Source organism: Monopterus albus, unplaced genomic scaffold, assembly GCF_001952655.1.
Source record: "Monopterus albus unplaced genomic scaffold, M_albus_1.0 scaffold2.1, whole genome shotgun sequence".
In the NCBI taxonomy this organism is placed as follows: Eukaryota; Metazoa; Chordata; class Actinopteri; order Synbranchiformes; family Synbranchidae; genus Monopterus; species Monopterus albus.
Genome location: NW_018127882.1, coordinates 5,949,196 through 5,973,247, shown reverse-complemented (window position 1 = coordinate 5,973,247; position 24,052 = coordinate 5,949,196). Strand labels below are relative to the sequence as shown.

At 42.3% G+C, this 24,052-nt stretch overlaps 2 protein-coding genes across 2 annotated transcripts in view; both read left to right on the top strand.

Annotated features, from left to right (window-relative positions):
- efemp2a (EGF containing fibulin extracellular matrix protein 2a) overlaps nucleotides 1-945 on the top strand; it is a 6,491-nt gene extending 5,546 nt beyond the window's left edge. Inside the window, exon 9 of the mRNA XM_020590263.1 lies at nucleotides 40-945. Coding sequence (XP_020445919.1) covers nucleotides 40-213 — 174 coding nt within the window. The 3' untranslated portion in view covers nucleotides 214-945. The remainder of the gene's footprint in view (nucleotides 1-39) is intronic.
- Nucleotides 946-18,646: 17,701 nt separating this feature from the next.
- Nucleotides 18,647-23,746, top strand: npas4a (neuronal PAS domain protein 4a). Its single transcript, XM_020590006.1, has 8 exons — nucleotides 18,647-19,186; nucleotides 19,611-19,774; nucleotides 19,868-19,970; nucleotides 20,075-20,384; nucleotides 20,514-20,623; nucleotides 20,781-20,916; nucleotides 21,020-22,797; nucleotides 22,914-23,746. Exons 1-8 carry the CDS (start codon nucleotides 19,012-19,014, stop codon nucleotides 22,940-22,942), a joined length of 2,805 nt encoding a protein of 934 aa, XP_020445662.1. The 5' UTR covers nucleotides 18,647-19,011; the 3' UTR covers nucleotides 22,943-23,746.
- The last annotated feature ends 306 nt before the right edge of the window (nucleotides 23,747-24,052 follow it).

Sequence of the window (24,052 nt, the reverse complement as noted above, 5' to 3'; positions counted from 1 at the left end):
TAGACTTGTGCTCAGTGATGTTTTCTTTGTCTTCTGTAGCAAATCAATAATATCAGTGCCATGCTGGTGCTGGCCCGTGCTGTTTCGGGGCCCAGGGAGTACACGTTGGATCTGGAGATGGTGTCAGTTAACCCTCTGCTCAGCTACCAGAGCAGCTACCAGACCAGCTCCGCCCTCAGACTCTCCATCTACGTTGGGCCGTACAGCTTTTAGAGAGCAAGAGGAGGGACAGAAAAAGATGGAGGAAGAAAGCGAGCTGTGAGGAACAGAGGTGCAAAATAAATAAAAGTTGTCAAGCAGTTCAACCAGTCACTGTGATGTTACACTTTTAGCTTTTTGTATGTACTTGTCCAAAGAAAGCCACACATTCTGTCAGTCCACCGTATTACATGTATGAATAAACGTTCAGTACAGTATACACATACATTGTAGCAGTAATGTCTCAGCCTTAAAATAATTTGTCCAGTCAGATTTGTTCCCTTGTGATTTATCTGTCAGTTTTCCTGTTTTCAGAGATATCATGTCTACTGGTATATTTAACTTCACACCTATCTGACAGCATCATTGTGTCATCTATAACAGGGGATGTCATTCCTTCACATCTGTACAGGGTGATAACAACAAATCTGCGTGACATATTTTCTGTCTGCCTTCAGGTGGAGTGATTCACACCCAGCGTCACTAGATTAATCTGTTTTCATCAGTTCACATCCCTATCTTCAGCTCCTCTCTGTTAGTCACTTTATTCTTGTCAGCCCTGTTTCCTGTTGACAGACTTGATTCACTAACCACTCAGATCAGACCTCAGTATTCACGCTCCTCCTCCACCCTCCACCCTCCACTGTTCATTACTATGTCCAAGCTCTCTGTCACTGCCGTTTGTAGGATTGTCACGTCGCTGATTGTGTTGTACCTTTTTTTTCGTCTAAAGGTTTAAACCCAAATAAAACAATATACCTTTACAACTTTGTGTCACAGTGAAACCAAGTACAATTTCATTCTTTCCCTCTGGAATTTCTAATGATCTTCAGAGATCAAACAATTAGTTGATTAATAGATTAGCAGAAAGTAATCGGCAACTATTTTGATATCAATCAGCAGCCAAGCAAACATTCAATTTGCCGATCTTACATTTTATAGAAACAATTATTAATTAAAAACTAATCAATAATGTAAGTAGTTGTTAGTTACAACCATGGACGGATCATGCCACAATGGGCCCCTGGGCACAGACATGTAAAAGGCCCCCCACTGTCCTAAATAGAAGCAAGACATCAAAGCCCTTTTCAGACATGCACTGGAACCCTGAAACCATCTAGACATTACCCAGAGGAGCTGTATGTGAGAACACAAATGTCAGTCAGTTGATCTGGACCTTATGCAGACTTTATCCTGCCAGCTCCCTAGTACAAAATCTGCACAATATCCACAAGCTTGCACTCTGCTGCCCTTTGTTCTATTTTATTGTCACAGCACTTGTGTGCTAAATGATTCTCCTGACCCACAAAAAGAAAGAGGGAGAGAGAGGGAAACCCTTATTTTACACACCACTGCTGTTTGCCCCGCCTAGTCCTACACACAAAGGCACAAAAACCTACCACACACACACCTTCCATCTGTTCTCACTGGGGGGTGATGACTCACACACTTTTATATAATCGGAGCAGATTGCGTTCAGCCAGCAGGGGGCAGCACATCACACAACTCTCCTCTCACAGCAGCAGTCCAGGAATAGTAACAAGCTGAGCAGAGAGTATTGCTTTATAACATAACTGACTAGTGAGCCTACATTTTCTCCCATTTTCCATGAACTCACGTGCCTGTGGGAGGGGAAATGGATGGCAACTTTGTCTACTTTTCACAAATGTACAACACAGCCACTATCCTGTGCTAATACTCACCAAGTTCTGAAACTTTCTTCTGGTATTCAGACAAAAAGAAAACCTGACTGAAACAGTGTTTCATGGATGATTACTAAACGAGCCCACCAAGCTCAGGCACAGGGTCTCAGGCGGTCAGAGGGGCCCTGGGACTCCCCTGCAAAATGAAACAAAAAACACTAAAAATAGGTGCAAATCAACTACAGAAAAGACAAATATAAAACATACCACAAAGAAATGCAATATGACTAATGGCTGAAATGACAACTAAAGAAAGACCAAAAAATGGTGCAAAAGAACTTGAGTGAGATGCAACCTGGCTAAAATAAACACAAAAACAGCAAAGAGATGTAAAATAACAATAAAAGAAAACACACACACACACACACACACACACAGAGAGAGACACAAAATGATTGCGAAGTGATGCAGAAAGACACAGAGAGATGTAAAATGACACAAACTAGATGCAAAACAACGGCTAAAATGAAAAATGGCTGAAAATTGAAGCAAATGACTACAAAGTAACACAACCATAAACAGTCACAAAATGAGCAAAACATGGTGCAAAAGATCATAAAATGATCCAATAATAGCTAAAAAGAAACACAAAATGATTAAATATAGATGCAAAACAATATGAGATGCAAAGCTGCAAAAAAGCTAAATGATGTCAGAGACATAAAAGAGGCACAAAGTAAAGCAAACTAGGAAGTAAATAAGAACACAAAAACAAACAAATAAAAAAAACAAACAAGACCCACAACAACTAGAATGTGATGCAAAGTGAATACACAGAGACATAAGATAACTACAACAACACGCAAAACTACTACCGTATTAGCACAGGTTATGAGTGTAGTAAATGTATTTTCTCCAGTTATTTGCATGTCTCTGCTTGTGTGTGTGCAGGATGTGGGTGTTTACATAGGAGAACCTGTGTCTGAGTGTGGCAGTGCCCACATAGACAAGTGGGAGGAGTGTTTGGGGTGGCAGAGGGGAGTGTTGGAGCGCCTGGGCTTGTTTTTTTTTTTGGCACCTTTGCTCGAGTATGATCTCATTTCAGGGCAAGCTGTGCCCTGTAGGTCACAGTGTTGGAAGGCATGGGACCGGAAGTGGAGAAATAAAGACTCACACAGGGCAGAGTGCAACAACAACAATAACAAGTTCAGCACTATGGAACAAACATGGTGGACAGAAATGACACCTCACTATGTTATACAATCACGTTCTGTCCCTCAGCTTGAAACATGTTGCCATGACAGAGGAGCAATCTGTTTCCTTTCATCTCGTCCTATTACAATACAAAAGACTCTCGATGCCTCCCCCCTCCACTACACCACAATGCAGGTATTATATTTACGAATGAAAGTGCGAGGTGGAGTGTCATTTCCCTCCACCCACGCCCCTCAGACACCCAGATCAGTTCATTAACAAAGAGAGCAGGCAGTGGAATCTGTGGGACATCAAAAACAGGCCGCTCAATACATAGAGGACTGAGTGATGAGGGCATGAGGCATGAAATGGCTCTCTCTCTCTCTCTGCATATAGTGTATATGAATATATGAAAAGCGGGTGATTAAAGGGGAGAAAACAACCACTAACCATGTATGACACATCAGAGTCTGTATTCAGATTTGTTATTTCACTTCTTGTGACAGCTATTCCTAGTCACAGGAACTTGTACCATGAGGGGCACTTAATTGGCATGAGGTTAATTACTGATATATATTCCAATAGTTCCCTGTTCTCCTCTCTTGTCCATGAATGTCTTGTTCCAGTAGCCCACTTTTCATCAGGTTGCCCTGGTTCCCCAACACGGACCTTGTTGACCCGGGCAACGTCCAAGCCGGTGTGACTCTTATTTTTCCAACTCTCAATACCGATGAGGCAGGCAGATTAAGAACCCAGGCGGGATATTGACCATGCCCTGATCGGGGTTCGAACCCCCAACCTTCCATACCAAAGTCAGTGTTACCCACTGAGCTATCAAGATCCTGTGGGACTTCCAGATACAAACTGACAAACTGGTAATGGCCAACCAACCGGACATTGTGGTGGTGGACAAACAGAAGAAGAAGGCTGTAGTGATAGATGTAGCAATCCCAAGTGATAGCAACATCAGGAAGAAGGAACATGAGAAGCTTGAGAAATACCAAGGGCTGAAAGAAGAGCTAGAAAAGATGTGGAAGGTGAAGGCACAAGTGGTCCCCGTGGTAATAGGAACATTGGGGGCTGTGACCCCCAAACTGGGAGAGTGGCTCCAACAGATCCCAGGAACAACATCTGAGATCTCTGTCCAGAAGAGTGCAGTCCTAGCAACAGCTAAGATACTGAGCAGGACCCTCAAGCTGCCAGGCCTCTGGTAGAGGACCTGAGCTTAAAGGAAGGAATATAAGACCACCCCAAAGTGGGGGGCGAGTGGGGATTTTTATATATATGTATATGTATATGTATATGTACTGTATATATTAATGTGCAAGCACTGTTAGCAGCTCAGTGAGGAATGCTAAGACACCAATGTTTAGCAGGTCAAACATTCACCTTATTCACCATCTTAGTTTAGTGTGTTAGCATGCTAGCGTTTACTAATTAATTAACAGAGAACACAAACTCCGGCTGGGGCTGAGGAATGTCATTAGTTTTGCAGGTATTAGGATACTTTCTCTTGGGGCCATAAATATCTGTTTAAACATTTCATGGCAATGCATCTGATAGTTGTAAGATATTTCAGTATGAGCCAAAGTGTTGGGCTAACCAACCAACTCCACTAGCATACTGAATTTAAACAGAGACATTGAATCTCTAAGGACTGGTGCTGTCTAACAGGCATACATGGTCCTACTGTGCACAGGTCCTACTGAGACATCGGGGGGCCTGAGCCAGAGCCTCTGCATGAAGTGACTATTATTATTTATTATTTGAAAGTCAAAGAACTCGGTGATTAACTACAAACAGACAAAAGAAAATTATTGTAGAGACACAAACGGCTGCAAAGAGACACAGAGCTACAAAAAAGTATGCAAATCTACCATAAAAAGACACAAAAGAGACAAAAAATAAGTAGTGACTACTAAGACAGAAAATCAATATAAAGAGACAAAACTACAAAAAGAGACAGAACCACTACAAGTTTGCATCTTTGTTGTCGTTTTGTGTGTCTTTAAGTCTAGGGGTCCTATACTGTCTGTACTCAGGGGCTCGTTTTCTCATAATACATCCATGCTAGGATAAATGTATTTCCAAACATAAATTTTGATTGTATTTTTTCTCTAGAAACAAATCCTGGGAATTTTATTTTTCTGTCTCTCTTTTTTTATATATAAATATTTGTCGAACCAGAGGCAACCTGAACATATCAATCAGGAGTTTACATGTGAAATTCTCTCTAAACTGGCCCGGCTGTAATATAACAGCAGCCGTTTCTTGTCAGCTCTGCAAATAATTAGCTTACCACTCTGGTCCAATTACAGGTTCACCTGCTGGTTCTGTTCATTACCTCAGGTCAGTGTAATCTCATATGAACCTACTGGGATTTTAGTGCAGAGACTTGCAGTGAGCAGGATATTGGGTCACATGTCGATGATTAACATCTGTGTAGTTAAAAATATGACTGTGCAGGTGTCTGATAGGATGACTGCACATACAGCTGCCAGAAGCCGCCCCCCAGAACAATTGAGTAACATCATTATCTTTGTCATTCAAACAAACAACACTTCAATTAGGATGCCGGATTACATGAGAGCTGCTGAGACTTCAGGTCCAGATGTTGAGACGGCTGCTCATCCCACCTCTCTGCTCTCTCTGCAGCCTTGGATGGATTTATATAAAGCTCTAAGCTGGACCTTACCCATCCCAACTCTACCTACAATTTCTTCTTCTCATTGCGTAAATGTGGTTACCAAGAAACGACAAAGTGTTGCTATGGGTGCGTGGGTGTATATCAGCAAAAGGGACCTATGCTGAAAAGACATTCAGCCCTGAGAAAAATAACAGAAATGAAAAACTGAAAGGCACATGAACGCTAGGGACCAGGTAGCTGTGAATCAGAGAACACAAACAGTTTGTGAAACAGATATTTGGGCTGTGACTTTTAGTTGCTGAAGTATTTTGTCGGATTGAGATGAAAGCCAGCTCACTGTGGATTCTCCAGTAGTGGAATGTAACTTCATACATTTACTCAAATGCTGTACACTATTGAGGTATTTGTACTTTACAAGATTATTTGCACTGTATGCTTCTTTATACTTCTACTACATTTATTTGACAGCTTTTCTTTTCAGATTCAGATTTTCAATACAAAATACAATCAGTAAATAAAATCTGATAGTTACCTAGCAGTATTAAAACTAATTAGTTACCTCCACCTTTACAAGCAGCAAAAGTCATGTACACATTAATGCCTCAGTAATTATAATCAATCTATAAAATACATATAATTTGTAACTGGGACATTCAGCATGAAAAGTTAGACTTAGAACATTTGGTACTATACATATGTTTTTTTATACTCCTACTCAAGCAAAACTTTAAATTCATGGCTTTTACACTGGTGTACTGGTACTTTTACATATGCCAACTCACCAGGGAGCAGCAGTGGAAGACGTATTCTGACCTTTTACATAAGTACCAATATGTCAACGTAAAAATACTTTCTTACAAGTAAAAAGTCTGCTTTATGAGTACTAATTAAGAAGAGAAATATTATCAGCAACTATCAGTTTGAAGACAGTGGGTCTCAGTCATCAACTGTTCTTAAGAACAAGTTTGTTTGTAAAACCCACTTAGGAAGTTTTCACGAAGATGCTGGCATTCAACAATGTTTTCCTATTTGGGTTTTGTTCTTAAGAACAGAATCTACACACACTCAAAAGCACACTTATGCACATTTGAGCGCCGACTAAAATGACTGGTTGTTTTGTTTTCTACAGTTCTACAGTTGTATAATATAAGATTTAAGTTACAGTAACAGTTTAGTCATTATTAGTATTCCTTTAATATTTTTTCCCATTATTTTACAAAGCATCAAGGTCTTTTAAATGAATAAACACCAGTGGTGGTGAAATTCCTTACTTAAGTAAAAAATACCACAGTATAAAAGTAAAAGTCCTGAATTCAAAATGTTACTTAAATATAAGTATAGTATGTATAAAAAATCTAGTATAAAAGTACTAAAAGTAAAAGTACTCATTATGCAGAAGGACATATTTAACATTAATGTATACTGTATCATTTGATTTGATTAAAATTACTGATGCATGGTTGTGTTCATCAGAGTTAATGTTACAGCTGGTAAAGGTGGAGCTAGTTTTAATGAGCTCTATGCTTATAATTTTGAAGTACTTTACATACTGCTTGTGAAATTTCCCCTGGTGATCAATAAAGTCTTATGATTATATTGTAATTTTTGTGTTAATTTGGTTTTGAAAAGTAACTAGTAACTAAAGTTATAAAATAAAAGTAGTGGAGTAAAAAGTACAATATTTGCCTCTAAAATTTAGTGAAGTCAAAGTATGAAGAGAGAGCCAGGTGTGGTCCCCATGTGCTGGTACAGCTCAGATAACTCTGGGCCGGCCTGTCCTCCTCCACTGGTCAGTGTTTCTCTTCCGTGTTTGTTTTGTTACCTCAGATTATCACGTTGAGAAGTCACAGATCAGATCCGCACACAAAAACAAATCTTAGAGAGGCGGGAATAAACCCCTCCTCAGTGTCAAGACACTGTGGAATATGTAATATCAAAATGTTTGTCAGAGGGATTTATTCCCGGTTTTATGTGATGAGTGGACAATAAAGGCTTTGAAGAGGATTTTTAGCCTCTCTAGGATTTGTATTTTTCACATTTTGTGAATCTGATCTGTGACTTTTCAGCACACATTGTTTTGGGACTACATACCTGCTGCTAAACAAGTAAAAGGACAGAACAAAGACTATTGCTACCTAGATAGACATATATGATTATCATATGTGCAATATGCTTATTTTGTGCTTATAACTAGTAGCTGTTAAATAAATGTAATGAAGTAGAAGTATAAGGTGGCATTAAGTGGAAATACTAAAGTAAACAAACATTACTTAAGTACAGCATTTGAGTAAATGTACTTAGTTACACTGCATCACTGCTAAGTGGACCGTTCACACCTGCCTGATAAATTTTTAAGATCTCTTCTAAAATATCTCTGCCTAGTAAAACACCACAAAACCTCTAATACCCACAAGAGCCGCACTTCTCAATGGGTAATTAAGAGACAACAGTATCATAATATTGCAATTATTTAATCCAACTTGTTCTAAATAGGAGTTTCTAATTTAGAGTTTTATTAACAAGTCAATACAATAATAGCTTCAATTTAAAGGCCGCTTCCAACACATGTCTATAACCTGTTACCCGTCTGTTTGTGTGCTAAAGTATTTTTGGAGTGCTATAGATAGAAAGCAACCTCAGTGGGAAGCAATGAACAGCTGAGTAAGTACTTGACCCCTTTCATTCATGAATCAGTGCAGAATGAATGAATCAGTAAATTGCTCGGGACAGTAGACAGCACAGAAGGGAAGGACAAAATGAAACAAACAGTGATGGGGAATTATGTGATCAGTATCAAAGCGTTGGGTCAGTGGAGATGTATTTCGAGCCATGTTGCACAAGGAGGCTGAAGGAAAAGGGGGCAAAGACCAAGGTACAAATGTGGTTTAATGGCAGTTATGAAGCAACACATCTGTTCCTCCTCCACCCTCATCAACCTGCTCTCCACTTTTGTTATGCAACCACTCGATCTAGCTTGTCTTGAACATACAGTACTATAATTAACACTTAAGCTAACATTAAATGTAAAATTTAGTGTTGCTTCTGTGGTTTGTTGTCTTTAATCTGTGCTTGACCTTTTGTCTGCAAACGAGAGCTGATCAAGGGGAACGAGAAACGGGGAGAGAAAAGGTAGAGAGGGAGTCTCATTGAAACATCGGCTGCTAGGAGGTCTCTCATGATGTAACACATCTACATCACATCACCATGGCAACCCCGCATCTGCACCAACTTACTGTGGGGAGAAAGAGTCAGTGGCAGTGCTGGTATGTTACAGTACAATACTCTGGGAGAAAAAGTCCCCGCAAAAACATACTGGCACAAACTACTAGATACTAAGAACAAAAACTTTATATAAAATATGTAAATATTGATATTAAATGTTAGATACATGCTTGCTTGGGACAAATTCCAAAATAAGACAAATATGCCCACAGGTTTTTCTTGGATTCAAATGTTACTGTGAGCCATGTTTTACCTTAAAAACTACATCTCAAATGTATTCTGATACTGATCTTATCCTTGAGCACAGACACATTCATTCTCACAGTATAATAAAGCCTCTCGTGGTGACTCCATCCTCAATAGAAATATCTAGGCTGTGTACTGACTTATTGTCCCTATGTTCTCCTGTGCGTCTAAGTATAATCGAGGGACCTTGAGGAGACAGAACTCGAACACAACTGAAACGCACTAGTGAAAAACTTTTGCCTTGTGTTCTGTGCCTTGGCTGCTAAAAATAAACTGGATATTGAAAAGCAAAGAGAAAAGGTACAAGGTTACTGGCTCACAAAGCCAAACCAAGAGAGAAAGGCAGGGAATGATGGATAAAGGCAGGAGGTGAGGAGTGTGGGTGGAGCTGTGTGCATGGGTGTTTGTATGGTTTATATTCACAGGTTGTGTCTGTTTCGTTGGTGGATGTGTCAGGTTCCAAGTCAGAGTGACATGCAGAGAAGTTAGAAGGTGTAGGTGTGTAAACTGAGGTGTTATTATTACACGTTTTTATGCTACATGTATGTAAAAATGACAAAACTGTGCATATTTCACACCACATCCACAGCCTTGTGTCACATTTGCCGTGATTAAAATGCTAATCTGTGAGTCTCTGTGGTGCTGCTGATATTTACAGTATTTAGAGACACAATTTGAGGCTCAAACTAATGAATCTTACATCTTCTACACCAGTTATTTTGAGGGGGGTAGAACTTATTCCAGCATGCACAGGGCTTCACCTGGAGGGTCAGGATCCCCACAAGGGATCATGAGAGGATTAAAAAGAAAGCAGAAAAACACAAAGGCAAACACAGAGTCATAAAAACTATCTTCAGAGACAAGAAGAAGGATTTCTACAACAGATGGTGTGGGTCCCACAGAGCCCTGATCTCAACAACAGTCGGAGTCGGTCTGGGATTACATGAAGCGACAGAAGACACTGGGTAAACCTCAGTTCTCTTATTTGACTGTTCCTTGAGCCTTGCTCAACCCGGAAGTTGTTTCGCTTGAGCAAGGAGGCTGCCTAGAGGAGCCATGAGTGAAACCACCCTTCATGGAAATCTTCCAATACACCCCTTTAACAGATCTCTGTTGTAAGCAGATGCTTCAGATGAAGGATCAGAGGAACGGATGCCTCATGTCTCTAAAGCGTGTTTGCTTGATTCCTCACTCCTCGCATCTTGCATCTTATGTGGGCGGGACTAAGACACATGGAAAAGATGCAAGTGGCTGCAATTTATGGAAAACACAGTGAAGAGAAGAGAAGAGCTGTGGCAAGTTCTACAAGATGCTTGGAGAAATCTACCTGCCACTTACCTACAGGAATAACTTGTACCTAGGAGAACAAGTGTATCTGGGAGGATTGGTAGGTGTTTTAAAGGCAAAAGGTGGTCACACCATATATTGATCTGATTACTTTTTTTTCTAATTTAACTAAAGTCAGTTAATCAATAAAAAATATTCATATATTTAAATATTTATTTTATTTACTTTCAGTGCCTACAACTTTCCAAATATACAGCCTACAGTATATTCAGATGGGTGACAAATTAAAAATAAAACCTGACCAGTACAGTGAGGAGATCTGGTGACTCTGTTTCACTGTGGGATCTTTTTCACTGGCATGGTTTGATCCACTTGTCCACTTAGAGGGCAGGGTCACAGCAAATCAATACAAAGTTGTTCTTAGTGATCACTTGTTTCCTGTGATGAAACATGTCTATACTGATGGGAGCGGTCTCTTCCAGGATGACAGTGCCCCCATCCATAGGGCACAAGGGCTCACCAAATGCTCTGATAAAGCATGATAATGATGTGAATCATATGCTATAGCCTTCGCAGTCACCAGATCTCAACCCAGTTTTGGACCCATGTGTTAGACAGAGTCTCCACCACCATCATCAAAACATCAAGTGAGGAAATAGCTTTTGGAAGAAAGGTGTTCATCCCTCCAGTAGAGTTCAGAGACTTGTAGGTGCACTGAAGCTGTTCTGGTGGCACCAACACCAGACTGTGACACTTTATGTTTTAGATATATATCATGTATGTGAGAGTCAGTGTCCTTATTTTAGCTTTTAGTATGTGATACTTTAGGTTTTACACACTAATGCCCATCTTTAGCTCCCCAGTCAGTTCTCTGTGCTCCCAGTCATCCCTCTCTGCATCCCTTACAGTTCTATCTTTTTCTTCTATCTCTCCTCTTTACTCTGCATCCTCCCTCACTCCTACCACTCCAATGCAAGAGTGGGAGGTGTTGCTAGGCGACAGATGAGCTCCTTCCTTTCAAGAAGCAGAGCGCAGACCTTGACTCTCTGGGTGTAAAAATAAACAGAAATAGAAAAGACTGAGAAGTATCTTTCACCTCTAGCATGAGAATTACACTTTTCATCCTGAAATTATGTTCTGTTCAACCCACCCTCATTCAGCCTCTTGTACCCCTTATCTCCTGCACTCTTCTCCCTGAAGCGGTCAAAAAAACAACCCACTTATTTGTTTATTAATCTCTCGTCATCAGTAAAAGCATTGACATTTTATCTGTAATAAACTTTCAGAACTCACATGACAGTACGATGGAGCTGCTGCAGAGGCTGATGATCTGCCCTGTCTGTTCCTTGTGATTTCATGACTAAGGTTGTGAGGAACATGCTGCTCGTTCCTCATCTGCAGTTTCAGTCCAAGCTGTGAAAGTCACACCTGTTGGTGACTGCAGATCTGTGTGTGTGTGTGTGTGTGTGTGTGTGTGTGTACGGAGAGAGCCAGAATACTCCCACCCTTTGTACATCTGCTCACTGTATGTTTGTGTACGTGTGGACAATAGTGACAGAGGGTAAGTGTTGATGAATGAGGGTACGAGTGAGGGGGCTAGTCGACGACCAAGTGAGTGAGTGAATGTGAATGATGTTATTTTTAAGGGTGAGCAAGGTAATGAGTGGGTTAGTGAAAGAATGAGTAAGTTGATTACACTTTCTGTAACACAAAGCAGAACAGCAAGGATGTCCCTCACTCAGAACGCAGAACTCCTGGGTCAAAAGTAAAAAACTTCACCAAGTTCATTACTGCTGCCACAATAAAGCATCCTTTTATAAATGCCTAAACCTGCAATAACTGATTTTTTTGGTCGCTTAGGAACAGGTTGTGGCACAACAGTGACATATTATCACCTTTTAATTTGCCTGTTTAGACATTTAGCAATTAGAGAGCAACATTATCAGTCATGTGGAGTCATGTTTCTGGACACCCAATTAGTATAAATCACATATTCACCCCGTTTGAGTTGTTTTTCTTCTCAGTTGATAAGTGCTCCAGTGTGTTCACCATTTAATCTCTGTTTGTCTGCTTTTTGATGCTGAACAGGTAGTGGACAGTGAGCTTTTACAGCTGGAGATTCAGATAGCTGTGGGGAGGTTCATCACTACAGTAACACCTTTCATACTGTCACACTATTCACATTATTGTTTGTTATATTGAGATTACAAAAAATATATCAATTATAGCCACTCCTGGCAGTCAAATGTCCAAGTGTCAGTTTGACAGAGGACAGTAAAACTGTTTCTTTTATGTGATTTCTCATTGAGACTTACAGTATTGTACAGTATCCCAGTGATAACATAAAACATTCTCTACAGCCAAGTGCTGCAGTTTCAATAGTCTGTGCACAGGTGTCACATTGTAAGAGTTTACTGTAGCTGGTGAACAGAGAGAAGCACATATACAGGAGTTGGTGGAGACCAAAAATAGAGCTAGAAGAGAATTATTACTGAACTTCACATTCAGGTGGCCAGAAGCACAACTCCAAGCAAATGATGATCTTGCTCCCGCTCTGCAGGGCAACTAAATTAGCAAGTGTTTGCTAACAAGTTCACTTCAGAGGTAACAGTTATGAAAACACAGTAAAAATGGCCAAAAATAATATGCTAATATGTCAGCATACTATTTACAGCTTGTTTTCTTTGGCTGGGAATGGCCACACCCCCCCCCCCTGCTTGCCAGGCTGCACGTTAAGTACACTCTGTTTTTTTATTTCTTGTCACAGCACTTTATGTATTTACTGAACGTGTGACAAAATGAGGGAAGTTATTGAGTGAAAAAATGGATCAGTGAGTAGGAAATGAGTAAGTGAATGCCTGACTTAATGCACCTGATGAGTGATTGTGCTAAAGAGGGTTATAAGACTAAATGAGCCTCCACGTGAATGTTGAGACAAACAGGAGTTTCTGGCACAAAGACGACTCCGTAATTGGATTCATTTGGGTCCATTTGCTGTCAGGGAGACAAGGCACTCATCCCTCCAAACCCTCGCTTTTCGCCCATCTGCCTCTCCACATCTATGTTCCTCTCTGCCACCCACCTATGATACCAACACAACCCTGTCTCATAATGGCAGGGGTTATAATGACAAGCACAACAATGGCACTGCTTGAGACAACAGAGTGTGTGGGACACTGGGACAGATTAAGTACCTACGAGACTGCTAGGTGGAAAGAAAAAAAACAAAACAAACAAACAACTTTGAGTGTTTTTGTTCTGTGAGCTCCTGCATAAAGATGTGTGCTATTTTTGCCCAGAGAAGATCTGGCAGCACTGTTTTTTTTTTAGGGAACCTCTGAAAACCGTTACATCTTGAAGAAGGTGATGTGTGCTTAGTCATAAATCACATGAAAATGAGATTCACAGAAACAGACAGAGTTGTGCTCTCCTCAGACCACAAGGAATCACTGAGGACCACTTCACCCTGCTTGATATGCTCACATTATATATTAGCTTAGGAGGCAGAGCATTGTTGTTGTTGTGTTTTCAATGAATCACCATGCACACACAGTAAATAAATAAGAAATAAATGGCAAGTCTATAATTGATTACTTATATTATATATTGGAAGGTGTAATCTACTGCAGAGTAGTGCAGAGATTTCTTATATAAAGTGAACAATTCTGGCAGCTTTAAAGGAAATTTGTATTTTCCAAGCTAATAATTTAAGAGCTGAACCATGATTTAAGGGAAACAAAGTGGGGGAGCAAGTACAAAAACACCCAGCACATATGACTGAGAGTCTGAAAGACACACTTGCATTAATGAGACAAAAAGGTTTTAGTAAATGGTCATTAGTAATGAATATGTTATTTGGTAAATTAAACAAATCATGTACAAACACATGCATGATCTTTAAAGTAGAAAGTGAGCTGGAGTCTAAATAATTCCCCATAAAGTTAATTTATGGTTAACTGTGGCAGCCTAGAAGGTCAGACACAAGAGGAAAGTCATTTTTCACACTCATCCTTTGGAAACTTTTTGTAGTTAAGATTGTAATTAATTACTCCAATGATGGCCAATGTGAAACAAGGCCACAGACTTACTTATAGGCCAGTTAATGGTGCAGCAGACCTAAATGTGTTGTCTGTTCAAATTAGTGTTTTGTTTTCCCCAAGGAACAAGAAGACTGGAGTAGTTAAGTCAAAGAATCTGAACACTGGCAATGACAAGATGTAGAGAATGAAACAGAAACATGAACATTTTGGGTACAAGCACTCTGGGTACATTTACATCCAAACGACTGGTGAAGACGGTAAGGTTTTTTTTTTTAAACAAGAGAAATCAAGAGGTAGGAAAATCAGCAAAGCAGTCTGAGGTAATATCAGACGAAAATGTCAGGAGCGTGACAGTTTGCAAGAAAAAACATTCTCTACAGTAGCAAGGCTTTAGATTACGAGTACAGCCAGAACAGTTGTTCTGTATCTATTTATGGCAGTGTTGGTCTCTCACTGTGGTCATTTTGCATCTATTTGCAGCTCTTTGATTTTCAACCAAGAAATATTAACAGTCACTTCATACAGCTTGTTCACCTATTTGGGATCACGGTGCTCCGACAGGTAGCACAACAAGACACAAACACTAGACACTGCTAATACAGAGCTACTGTACGTATAACTATGGCACAAGAAACTTTTCTATCAGACCGAACTTAACACATCACAACTTCATGAGCAGCCAACACAAACATGTTAGACATAATTAAAACCTATAAATGTTTGCAGTGAGTTTGCAAATGTTCAAGATTTGTGCTAACTGAGCTGTTTTCATTGACAACATTGTTAAAGTCATTTGTTTTCATTTATTGTCCTGATTAGTTGATTGTTTGCTCCATAAAATGTCAGAAAATTGTGAATATGTGACATCTTCATCTTGTTTTGTCTGATTAACACAACAAAACCTACATATATTCAGTTTACTACCAAATCGTCACAGCTGAAGGGCCGGAAGAGAATATTGGCATTTTTGCTCATTTATCAAAATAGTTGCTGATTAACTTTCTATTAGCTGACAAACTGATTTGCCATTTGTTTCAGCTCTAATTTATGCTTTTACAAAAGAACATCATGCCTGATATCAGTAGCTTTGTTTTCTTTCTGAATTAGAATTCAAGCAAATATAATGTAACTGGGATAATATGGCTCTGTTTAAGCCATTAATCAAACTAATCTAGTCTATGAGCATCTATCACCATCTGTGTGATGAAAATAATCAGAAGAGAGCAAATTTGAATTTGTAATTTCTAACTAAATTCAACAAATATTTTAAATGTCATTATGGGTTATAATGGACCTGAATGCAGGTGGATGCAACTCTCACAACAGTTACACAGGTTACAGTTTTCAGTACTTTAGGGAACCTTACACCCACCTGTGGCACCTTGACACCACTCATCAGTGATCAGACGCAACACATTCAGTAGGACTATGTAGCCGATTGGTCTTTGACTGCACACTGACTCCACAGGTCCACGTCAAACCAAAGGTTATCAGATGCACCTGAAACAAAGAGCATGATTCAACTTTAGTCCATTCAGGGTCAGCAAAAAAAAAAAAAAAAAGCAAGATGTGCACAACCTCTACAATTACATATTCTCTGAGTAAACTAATGAATGAGTGTGACACTGCATCCAGATTAGCCAAAAGCAAAGCTGATGCTGCTGTCCTGACACATTATGATTCCCACTTCAGCAGCAGACCAGTATGTGATGTACTGCATGTCTCTGTACTCTAGGGGCACTGCTTGCCCATGTGATGTGCAGCAGAGATGACAAACACATCACTTGTTTCTAAGATCTCCGGTAAAGACAATTAAACCTGTACAGTTTGAAAACAGGGCCAGGGGCCATTTTAGTATAAAAAGAAAACTAAACAGTGTTACTTTTTTTCTGATAGTTTGGTAAAACTCTGTTACCTGTGGGTCAGGGATACACCAGGAAATAGAGAAGGCTGAGTCATCCAACAGGCAAAATACAAAGCAAAAAACAGACACACAGAGGGACAAACTAGTAAAGCTGAAGGTCCCCATTAAGAAACAGCATTATTCAAGTGTCAAAATAGGTAAACAGTGAGTAATCAGTATTTTTTAACAAATGGGTCTGGTACTGATGACTTTTCATTCGACTTTATTCATCAAGATGAAGTGAACAATTGATCAAGTAATCTCCTGAACACTTACTTTAACCACACATTGTCTAAGGACAACCAGAGAAACTCACCACAAACCCTAAACTTAACCTTAACTCAAGTCTGGAACTTAAAATTTAACAATTTACATTTCAGCATTTTTCACCAAAACGAGGCAATGAAAAGAACATTTTGCCACTATCCTAAACTTCTCCCGCTCTGTTTAGCAGCCAGAAATATAAGCAGTGTGATAAATGTTTAATGTGTCTGGATGAAACATATGTGCAGGTGTGTCTTTACGGCATTAAATTTTTTTCAGTGCCATTGTTGTGAGGACATTTCAGTCGGTCCCTACAACATTAAATGACTTTTTTGGTTTTGGGACTCAGGTTAGACTTAGGTTTAGGGTAAGGCATTTAGTTGTGATGGTTAAGAGGCTGGTAATGTCAATATGTAAATAAATGTTCTCACAACTGTAGAAAGACTTAACTGTGTGTGTACAGCGGCGCACATCCAGCTGTGGTCCACATGTGTAGCGCACACTACAGATCTATTTTGGGGAGCTATAAGTAAAATATCCTTTCTATAAACAGGGCGATCTGGGGTGGACGCGGGGCGCGCCTCACAGTCCTTGTGTCGGTCACGGGTGATATCTATCTTTAGAAACAGCACGGTTTAACTCTCGTGCCACTGCTGACAAGTCCGCATGTTGCGCAATGCTGGCTGCTGTATTATTAATAAATGCCATTCATTAAAATGAATTTTCATTGTGCTTATGAAGATCGTCATTGTAAGTTTTAAATAGCTCGACCCTGACTCATACAAAAACGTCATTTGTTAAACGGGTAAACGACAATTGCTGTATAAGAAAATGAATTTAGCTGGTGTTTGAGGGTGATATACTGGTGTATCGCTGGTGAAGCTGGCCAGATGTTTGTCGTGTTTCTTTCTGTATAGGTGGGCATGCTCTGATTGTGTTCTATAATTAGTCCATGTTTTTTTTATTCTATCTCGGCATCAAATTAAACGTTCCAAAGCAAATCCACTGTTAACCGTGTGTTAATTGTTATCTCAGATCCATAACCAGAGAAGACATTATTGTTAATCACAAGGCGATGGAATTGTGTCTTTGACGCGGCTCACACACTAGGCTACAGATACATGTAGTAAAACACACACACACACACACACACACAGCGTTTTATTGTATATCGTAGAGCCCGTATTGACAGATCTGAACATGACAAATGCTGCCTCTTAACAAAATTGTTGTGAAACCACGAGGCATGTGCAGCATCATGTCCAACGGTCTTAAAACAATTGGAGGTTATGGAAAATTCAGGTTTATGCATCATCGCTGTTTCCATCTGCTCAGGAATGATTTACATTCATAAAAGATGATGGAGAGACGGAGCGATGGCAAACAGCCTCAGCATCCATGTCCGCCTCCCGTTAACAGCAGCCCTGTGACTGTGAGTTCAGCTCTGCGGTATCTCAGCAGCAAACACATCAGTCTTATGTTTAAAATAGTGACAGTAAATGTGGTCTATATGAATTGGTGAATATCACCTAACGGGCACTTGCCGTGTAAACTGACAGGTCCGGGGCAAACGGACTGTGATGGGTAGCTTCCCTCAGGTGCTAGACATATAAACACACAGACCTCTTTCGTATGCAGCCCAGTCTTCCCATCCCCCCTGCACCCCCTCCCCCTCCAATACACCGGAGTCCGGTGACTCCGTTTACGTTTGCTCCACCCCTTACTCGGTTTTGTCCAAATCGGGCTTTTTGCGTCGCCGGAGCTCCCGATTTCAGCCCGACGTCATCACCGAGTAGAGGGAAGAGCTGACGTCGAGGAAGAGTCACCGAAAGGAGAGGGCAAGGGAGAGGGAGGGGGAGAGCTTAGACTACTAACACTGATATGAGACGTATCTACCCCCCTCCCTCCGTTTTACGTCGGTGTTGGTGCGTTGGGAGCCCCCCTACTCCGGCGGAGTCCCAGGCTATATAAGTGACCGGCGAGCAGAGTCCCTCAACCAGATTTACGGGTTCCGGACTTCTGAGCGAGAGAGACGGCTACCACGGCCGCCGATTCACCTGCACTCCTTAAAGGGGGACAGTCATCCAGCAGCCGACCAGCACCGAGCTGGACGCTGTGGCGGAGCTAAAGCAGACGGAAACAGGAGAGGAGAAGGTTTTTAAACCTTGCTCTGGAAAAAAAAAAAAACAGCTGAGATGAAAGTCCAATAACACTCGTCAGAGCTTTTCCACTCTTACAGCCGGTCTCTTTACACATCTCAGAGACAGGGCACTTCAGCCGAGGCAAGACGTGAAACCGCTCTCCGCACACAACTCTCCAACTCACATCTGGAGAAATCTTGTTAGTTCACCGCTATAACCGGCCACAATGTACCGCTCTACAAAAGGCGCATCCAAGGCTCGACGGGACCAGATCAATGCCGAGATCCGGAACCTGAAGGACTTGTTGCCCATATCCGATGCAGATAAAGCGAGGCTCTCATACCTGCACATCATGTCACTCGCCTGTATGTACACCAGGAAATCCGTCTTCTTCACTCAAGGTAAGAATCAATTTACTCAACCTGTTGATCAATTTCATGCAGCACTACTGTATAGGCAGACCTCAGGCTCTCACAGTAGTAGAATCAACAAGTGTTTTAGCGGCACCTCAAGCAATTGTCTTGATATGAACCTGATTTTTGTATAAGCTGTAGATCTGTGGGTCATTAACTGATCGTAATTAATCGACACGGAAGCTGATAAACGCATCTAACTAACGATGCGTTGCTGTCCGTGGTGCTGAAATGCTTTAGTACGACCAGTACAGCCGCACCGCTGTCCGTGGTGCTGAAACACTGCAGCCGCGTTTCTTTTCTTTTTTTTATTGCGGAGATGGGATATGCTATGTTCCTTCTTATCAGAGTCAGGTTTATTAACAGATTTGGCACCTTTCTGCTCTGTCCCTTGTCACACATTGTTCTGTAGAAGCGGGAGCTGCTGTTAGTCTTGAGGAAAGCGCAAGGTTTTTGTCTTTCCACGAAATGTCGGAGTTGATGCAGGCGCTGCCGGGCTTTTTGATGCTGCTGACAGGGGAAGGGAAGCTCCTGTACCTGTCAGATAGCGTCTCCGAGCATCTCGGACACTCCATGGTGAGTCTACACAGAACTGATTCATTAGTCAAAGCACATTCAGTCTTTACTCTGGCCTTCATAAATAACGCTTCCGTTTGTAATGCTTTTCAGGTGGATCTTGTGGCACAGGGGGACAGTGTGTACGATATTATCGACGCCTCAGACCACTTTATCATGCGGACCAACCTGTCAACCTCTACAACGCTCGAGACAGGTAAGACAAAATGTAGACATTAAATTCCCAAGTTTAATTTTTCCTCCACATAAAGCACACCGACTGTTACATGTGATTTTTAATAAACCTCCTCAAATCTACAGACCGTCTCTTCCGCTGTCGTTTCAACACCTCCAAGTCCGTGCGGAGGCAGAGTGCTGGGAACAAGCTGGTTCTGATCCGAGCTCGCTGCCTCTCTCCCCCCTCAACCTCTCCTGCTGCGGGATCCTATTGGACCACCAACCCTGTCTGGGTGTGTTTCTGCTCCCCATTGGAGCCCCACCCAACTCGCTCCGGCCCTGGGCCTGAGAGGGAGTCGACCTCTACTCCTCCCCTGGCGGAGACCAACTTGTTCCTGGCCTGCTTCCATTCCCAGCATGGCCGAGATATGAGACTGCTGACTGCACAGGACAGGTGAGATTAGAGAAACAGATCCTCACCTCCACCTGTAGCTTCAAAGTGAACTAGTATGTTATTCTGTTTATGAGATAAAGGGGTAAAGCATTATCCTCCTAACACATCACCACCCACTCTTCCCTGTAGTGTGAGCGCCTATCTTGGCTTTGATGCGACAGCTTTATGCTCTCGCTCCTGGTACAGCCTCCTCCACCCACAGGATCTGTCACATGCCTCCGCTCAGCACCGCAGCCTATGTAAGTGTACTCTTCACACATACCTACTAGTTACAAACATGCATGCCCACACAATTACACATTGTGCCCACTGACACATCCACACAGTGAAAAACGCTATGATGATTAATAGGATTACACACTGATGCCAACTTGTGCTGTGACTGTTGTTCAACAGTGAGAGAAGGAGGAGAGGGCAGAGCTGAAATGGTGGTGCGTGTGCAGGCTCAGGACCAATCGTGGGTTTGGCTTTACATGGTTCTACAGCTGCAGCCTGGAGAATTCCCCATCAGCAGCAACAACTACCTTATCAGGTATTTACTGCTTTCTGTAAATACAATTTAGAGACAAAAGAGTGATAAAGACAGATAAGAACGCAGTCCTTACTCAAGCTTCTTTTCTTCTTCTCTCTCTCAGTGAGGCTGAGGCCTGGTCAGTGCGCCAGCAGCTCAGTTCAGAGCAGACTCAGCTGACCCTGGTCCTGTCTGCTGGTACTTCTCAGCAAGAGAGTCTGAGCCTCCAGTCCCCAGAAACCCTGTCCAGCCCAGACCAGGTCTTCACCCCAGGCAGCAGTGGTCTGTCCGCGCAGTCGTTTGACTTCAGCACTGCTGGGTGCAGTGTGGGCTCCTCTGATGAACCAGGAAGCTCTGCTGCTGAGGCCATGCAACTGGAGAGCGGCCCTCGCTCCAGTATCTCCTCTCTGGAGGAAGAAAGCTTCTTTCAGCAGCATCCTACTGAAAGCCCCTCAGCTGCATCCTCCCCCACCCCAGTCACCGTTGAAACAGTAGCAGACTTAGACTTTTTAACCCAGAACATTCTCCTTCCGCCCTCCTTCCAGCTTGAACCTCCACTGCCAGCTCTGCCCCTGCCTCTCCCACCTGTCCCCACCTCACAAGCTCAACAGACAAAAGAGTTTGTGTGCACACCCCCCTACACTCCACAGGTCGGTGGGGTTAGCTTCCCATTCGGTGAACCCCTCTTCAGCTTTGACCCTACTGGCACTACTACCCCTCCACCCTCTGCTACAGCAGCCACTGTCACAACCTCCTTGGCCCCCTCAGCTCCCTCCTCAGCTCCACCAACTACTGCCTCCAGCCCCAGTCAACCCACCACCCTCTCTATCAAGCTTCCCCTTGTGCTACCTACCCCATCCACTGACATCCTCTTCCCAGTTGAGCCCTGTAGTGGCTCCCTTTACGAGAAACTGCCCCCAACACCTGATAGCCCCGGAGACGGCGACTGCACAGTGATGACTCTGCCTGAAGTACGGGGTCCACTGTATGTAGATGTACCACTGGGGCCCCTCCAGTGTCCCCCTGAGGGCCTTCTCACCCCTGAGGCATCACCTGGTAAACAACCCTGCCTCTCCTTCTTCTCCATGGAAAGAGAGAGAGAGAAGGAGAGGGCAGAAATCTCCCTCTTAGCTCAGCATATCAGCTCATTGGCAGAGGGATTCTACCTGGATCCACTCTTGTCCAAATTCTCTCCTCCCTCCATGTCACCATCATCCTCCCCTCCTTCCCCCTTCCTGTCTCCTGCCATAGAATCTGCTGATGTTGATTCAGTCCACATGCTTAGGGAGTTTTATCCTATCAAAGCATGGAGAGGTCTGGACATTCCCATCTTCCTTGATGATGATGACTCTCTGTTTGAAGAGAGCATCCTAGAAACCCTCCTCCAAGATGACTTTGCTCCACCCCAGTCCCCTGACCTCTCCTCCCCATCTACCTCCCCTATGCCCAATCCCTCCAGCCCAACCTCTCCTCAAACCCCAGTGTGCTGGCGCCAACCCTCCCAGTTTGAGAGAATGGGCCACTTCTGTAGCGTCCAATCGGCGCAATGTAACTCCATGGCTGGGTGCGAGGCGACTGTGGCTGCTGAGGCCGGGGCAAAGGCGGAAGGGGAGGGGATAGCGGAGGAAGCAATGGAGATCGAGGTGGTGTCATCTCCTGTGTCCTCTTGCTCCTCCATCCCAGCTTCCCCTCCCTTCATCCTCACTGCCTCCCCCAGCCCCGCCACCTCCATGCCCAGCGCCTCGCCCACGCCTGCAGTGTCGTGCACTCAGTCCCTCCTGGAGGAACTGGCCGTCCTGGAACCCATGTTTGGGGCAGGTGCCTCGATCACCCCTGGCTTAGGGCAACAACCTGAGTTGTATCAACTCCAATGTCATCCATCGTCACAGTGCTTCCACAAAGGTAAGAATCTGTCTCTCATCACCTCCCCCCCCCCCCCTTTTTGTTTGAGATGAAGCACTTTCTGAAAATGGACCACTAACAGCTTCTTTCTGTCTTTTCCATTTTTTGTTTTTCAGATGGGAGTGGAAGTGTTCCTCCGTTCTAAAATAAGTCTGTGACTTACTTCATTAAGTATGGCATATTGTCATATTTTGTGGAGCCGCTTTTACTGAAAAGTAAAAACTAATTGAGTGTATAAATATACATAATGTATATACAACTTAAGGACTTTAACTCCTACATGTCTCCTAAGAACAAAGATTGGCTTTATATTTTTGTTCAGTCATTAACCTGTATACTACTACAAAACTGGTGCAACAGTTACATAATGGTGCAACCACATGGACCCATAACTGACTGGGTTTTGAGTCCATATGGTGTCTTTCAGCTTCTCTGTAACATGAGCTTCAGACATGATAAGACAGAGAAACCTCTCTGAACTTGTAAGCGCTGTTCAACTTCCAGACGCGCATTTGTATTCACTCGTAGTGAAAACTGTTGTGAACAAAAAAAAGAAAACAGAATACACTTCTTGCTATTTTAAGAGGAAGATTAATTACAGCACTTTTGCCTGACATGCAGCAATGCAAACCCAAACCTCAAATGTATTGGAAGTCAAATGTTTACAATTTTTTTTACTATCCTTATATGACTACTATAAGTAGATCAAAAGAACAAAGATTTCTTGCTAAGAAATCTTCTGTCCAGTATTCAGAGCGGATGCAGCTCTGGTTTGATAGCAGTTAGTCCTCACGGCCTTAAAGGCGACATCAAAACTCATGAGCAGTGTTCAGTTTAAAACCTGAGATACTTTGAGCTTTGAGTTTGCAGCTTCAAACCTTTAACATTTCATATTTATCTCTCCATCTAAAATCTTGTGTATCGATGTGATGTGCAAACAAAAAAAAAATCAAAAAAAAACAAAACAAAAAAAACAGTGAAGAGATCCTGGCATGTGAAGATCTCAAGAATGCTGAAGGTGTCCATTTATTCACAAGATGTAACAGCAAACGTGAGGTTGTCTGAAAGTTTGCCGGAGCTCTGATCTCGCCACAAACTCACTGCTACGTTGTACTGTATATTAGACTCTGAATGTGGGCTCCTCAGGTCCCTCCTGGCCTGAGTGCAGTTGGCTGGATATTATTGCAGCATCAATATTTGCCATGCTGGCAGCTTATAGCGGCTCCTGTGTGCCTGAAACGGCCCTGACCTGCTG

Bases quoted from the DNA above. Each gene is read 5' to 3' on its own strand.
- npas4a (XM_020590006.1), top strand. From the start codon at position 19,012: ATGTACCGCTCTACAAAAGGCGCATCCAAGGCTCGACGGGACCAGATC. The intron at 19,775-19,867 runs GTGAGTCTACAC...AATGCTTTTCAG, and splicing joins AGCATCTCGGACACTCCATG to GTGGATCTTGTGGCACAGGG. The intron at 22,798-22,913 runs GTAAGAATCTGT...TTTGTTTTTCAG, and splicing joins GTCACAGTGCTTCCACAAAG to ATGGGAGTGGAAGTGTTCCT.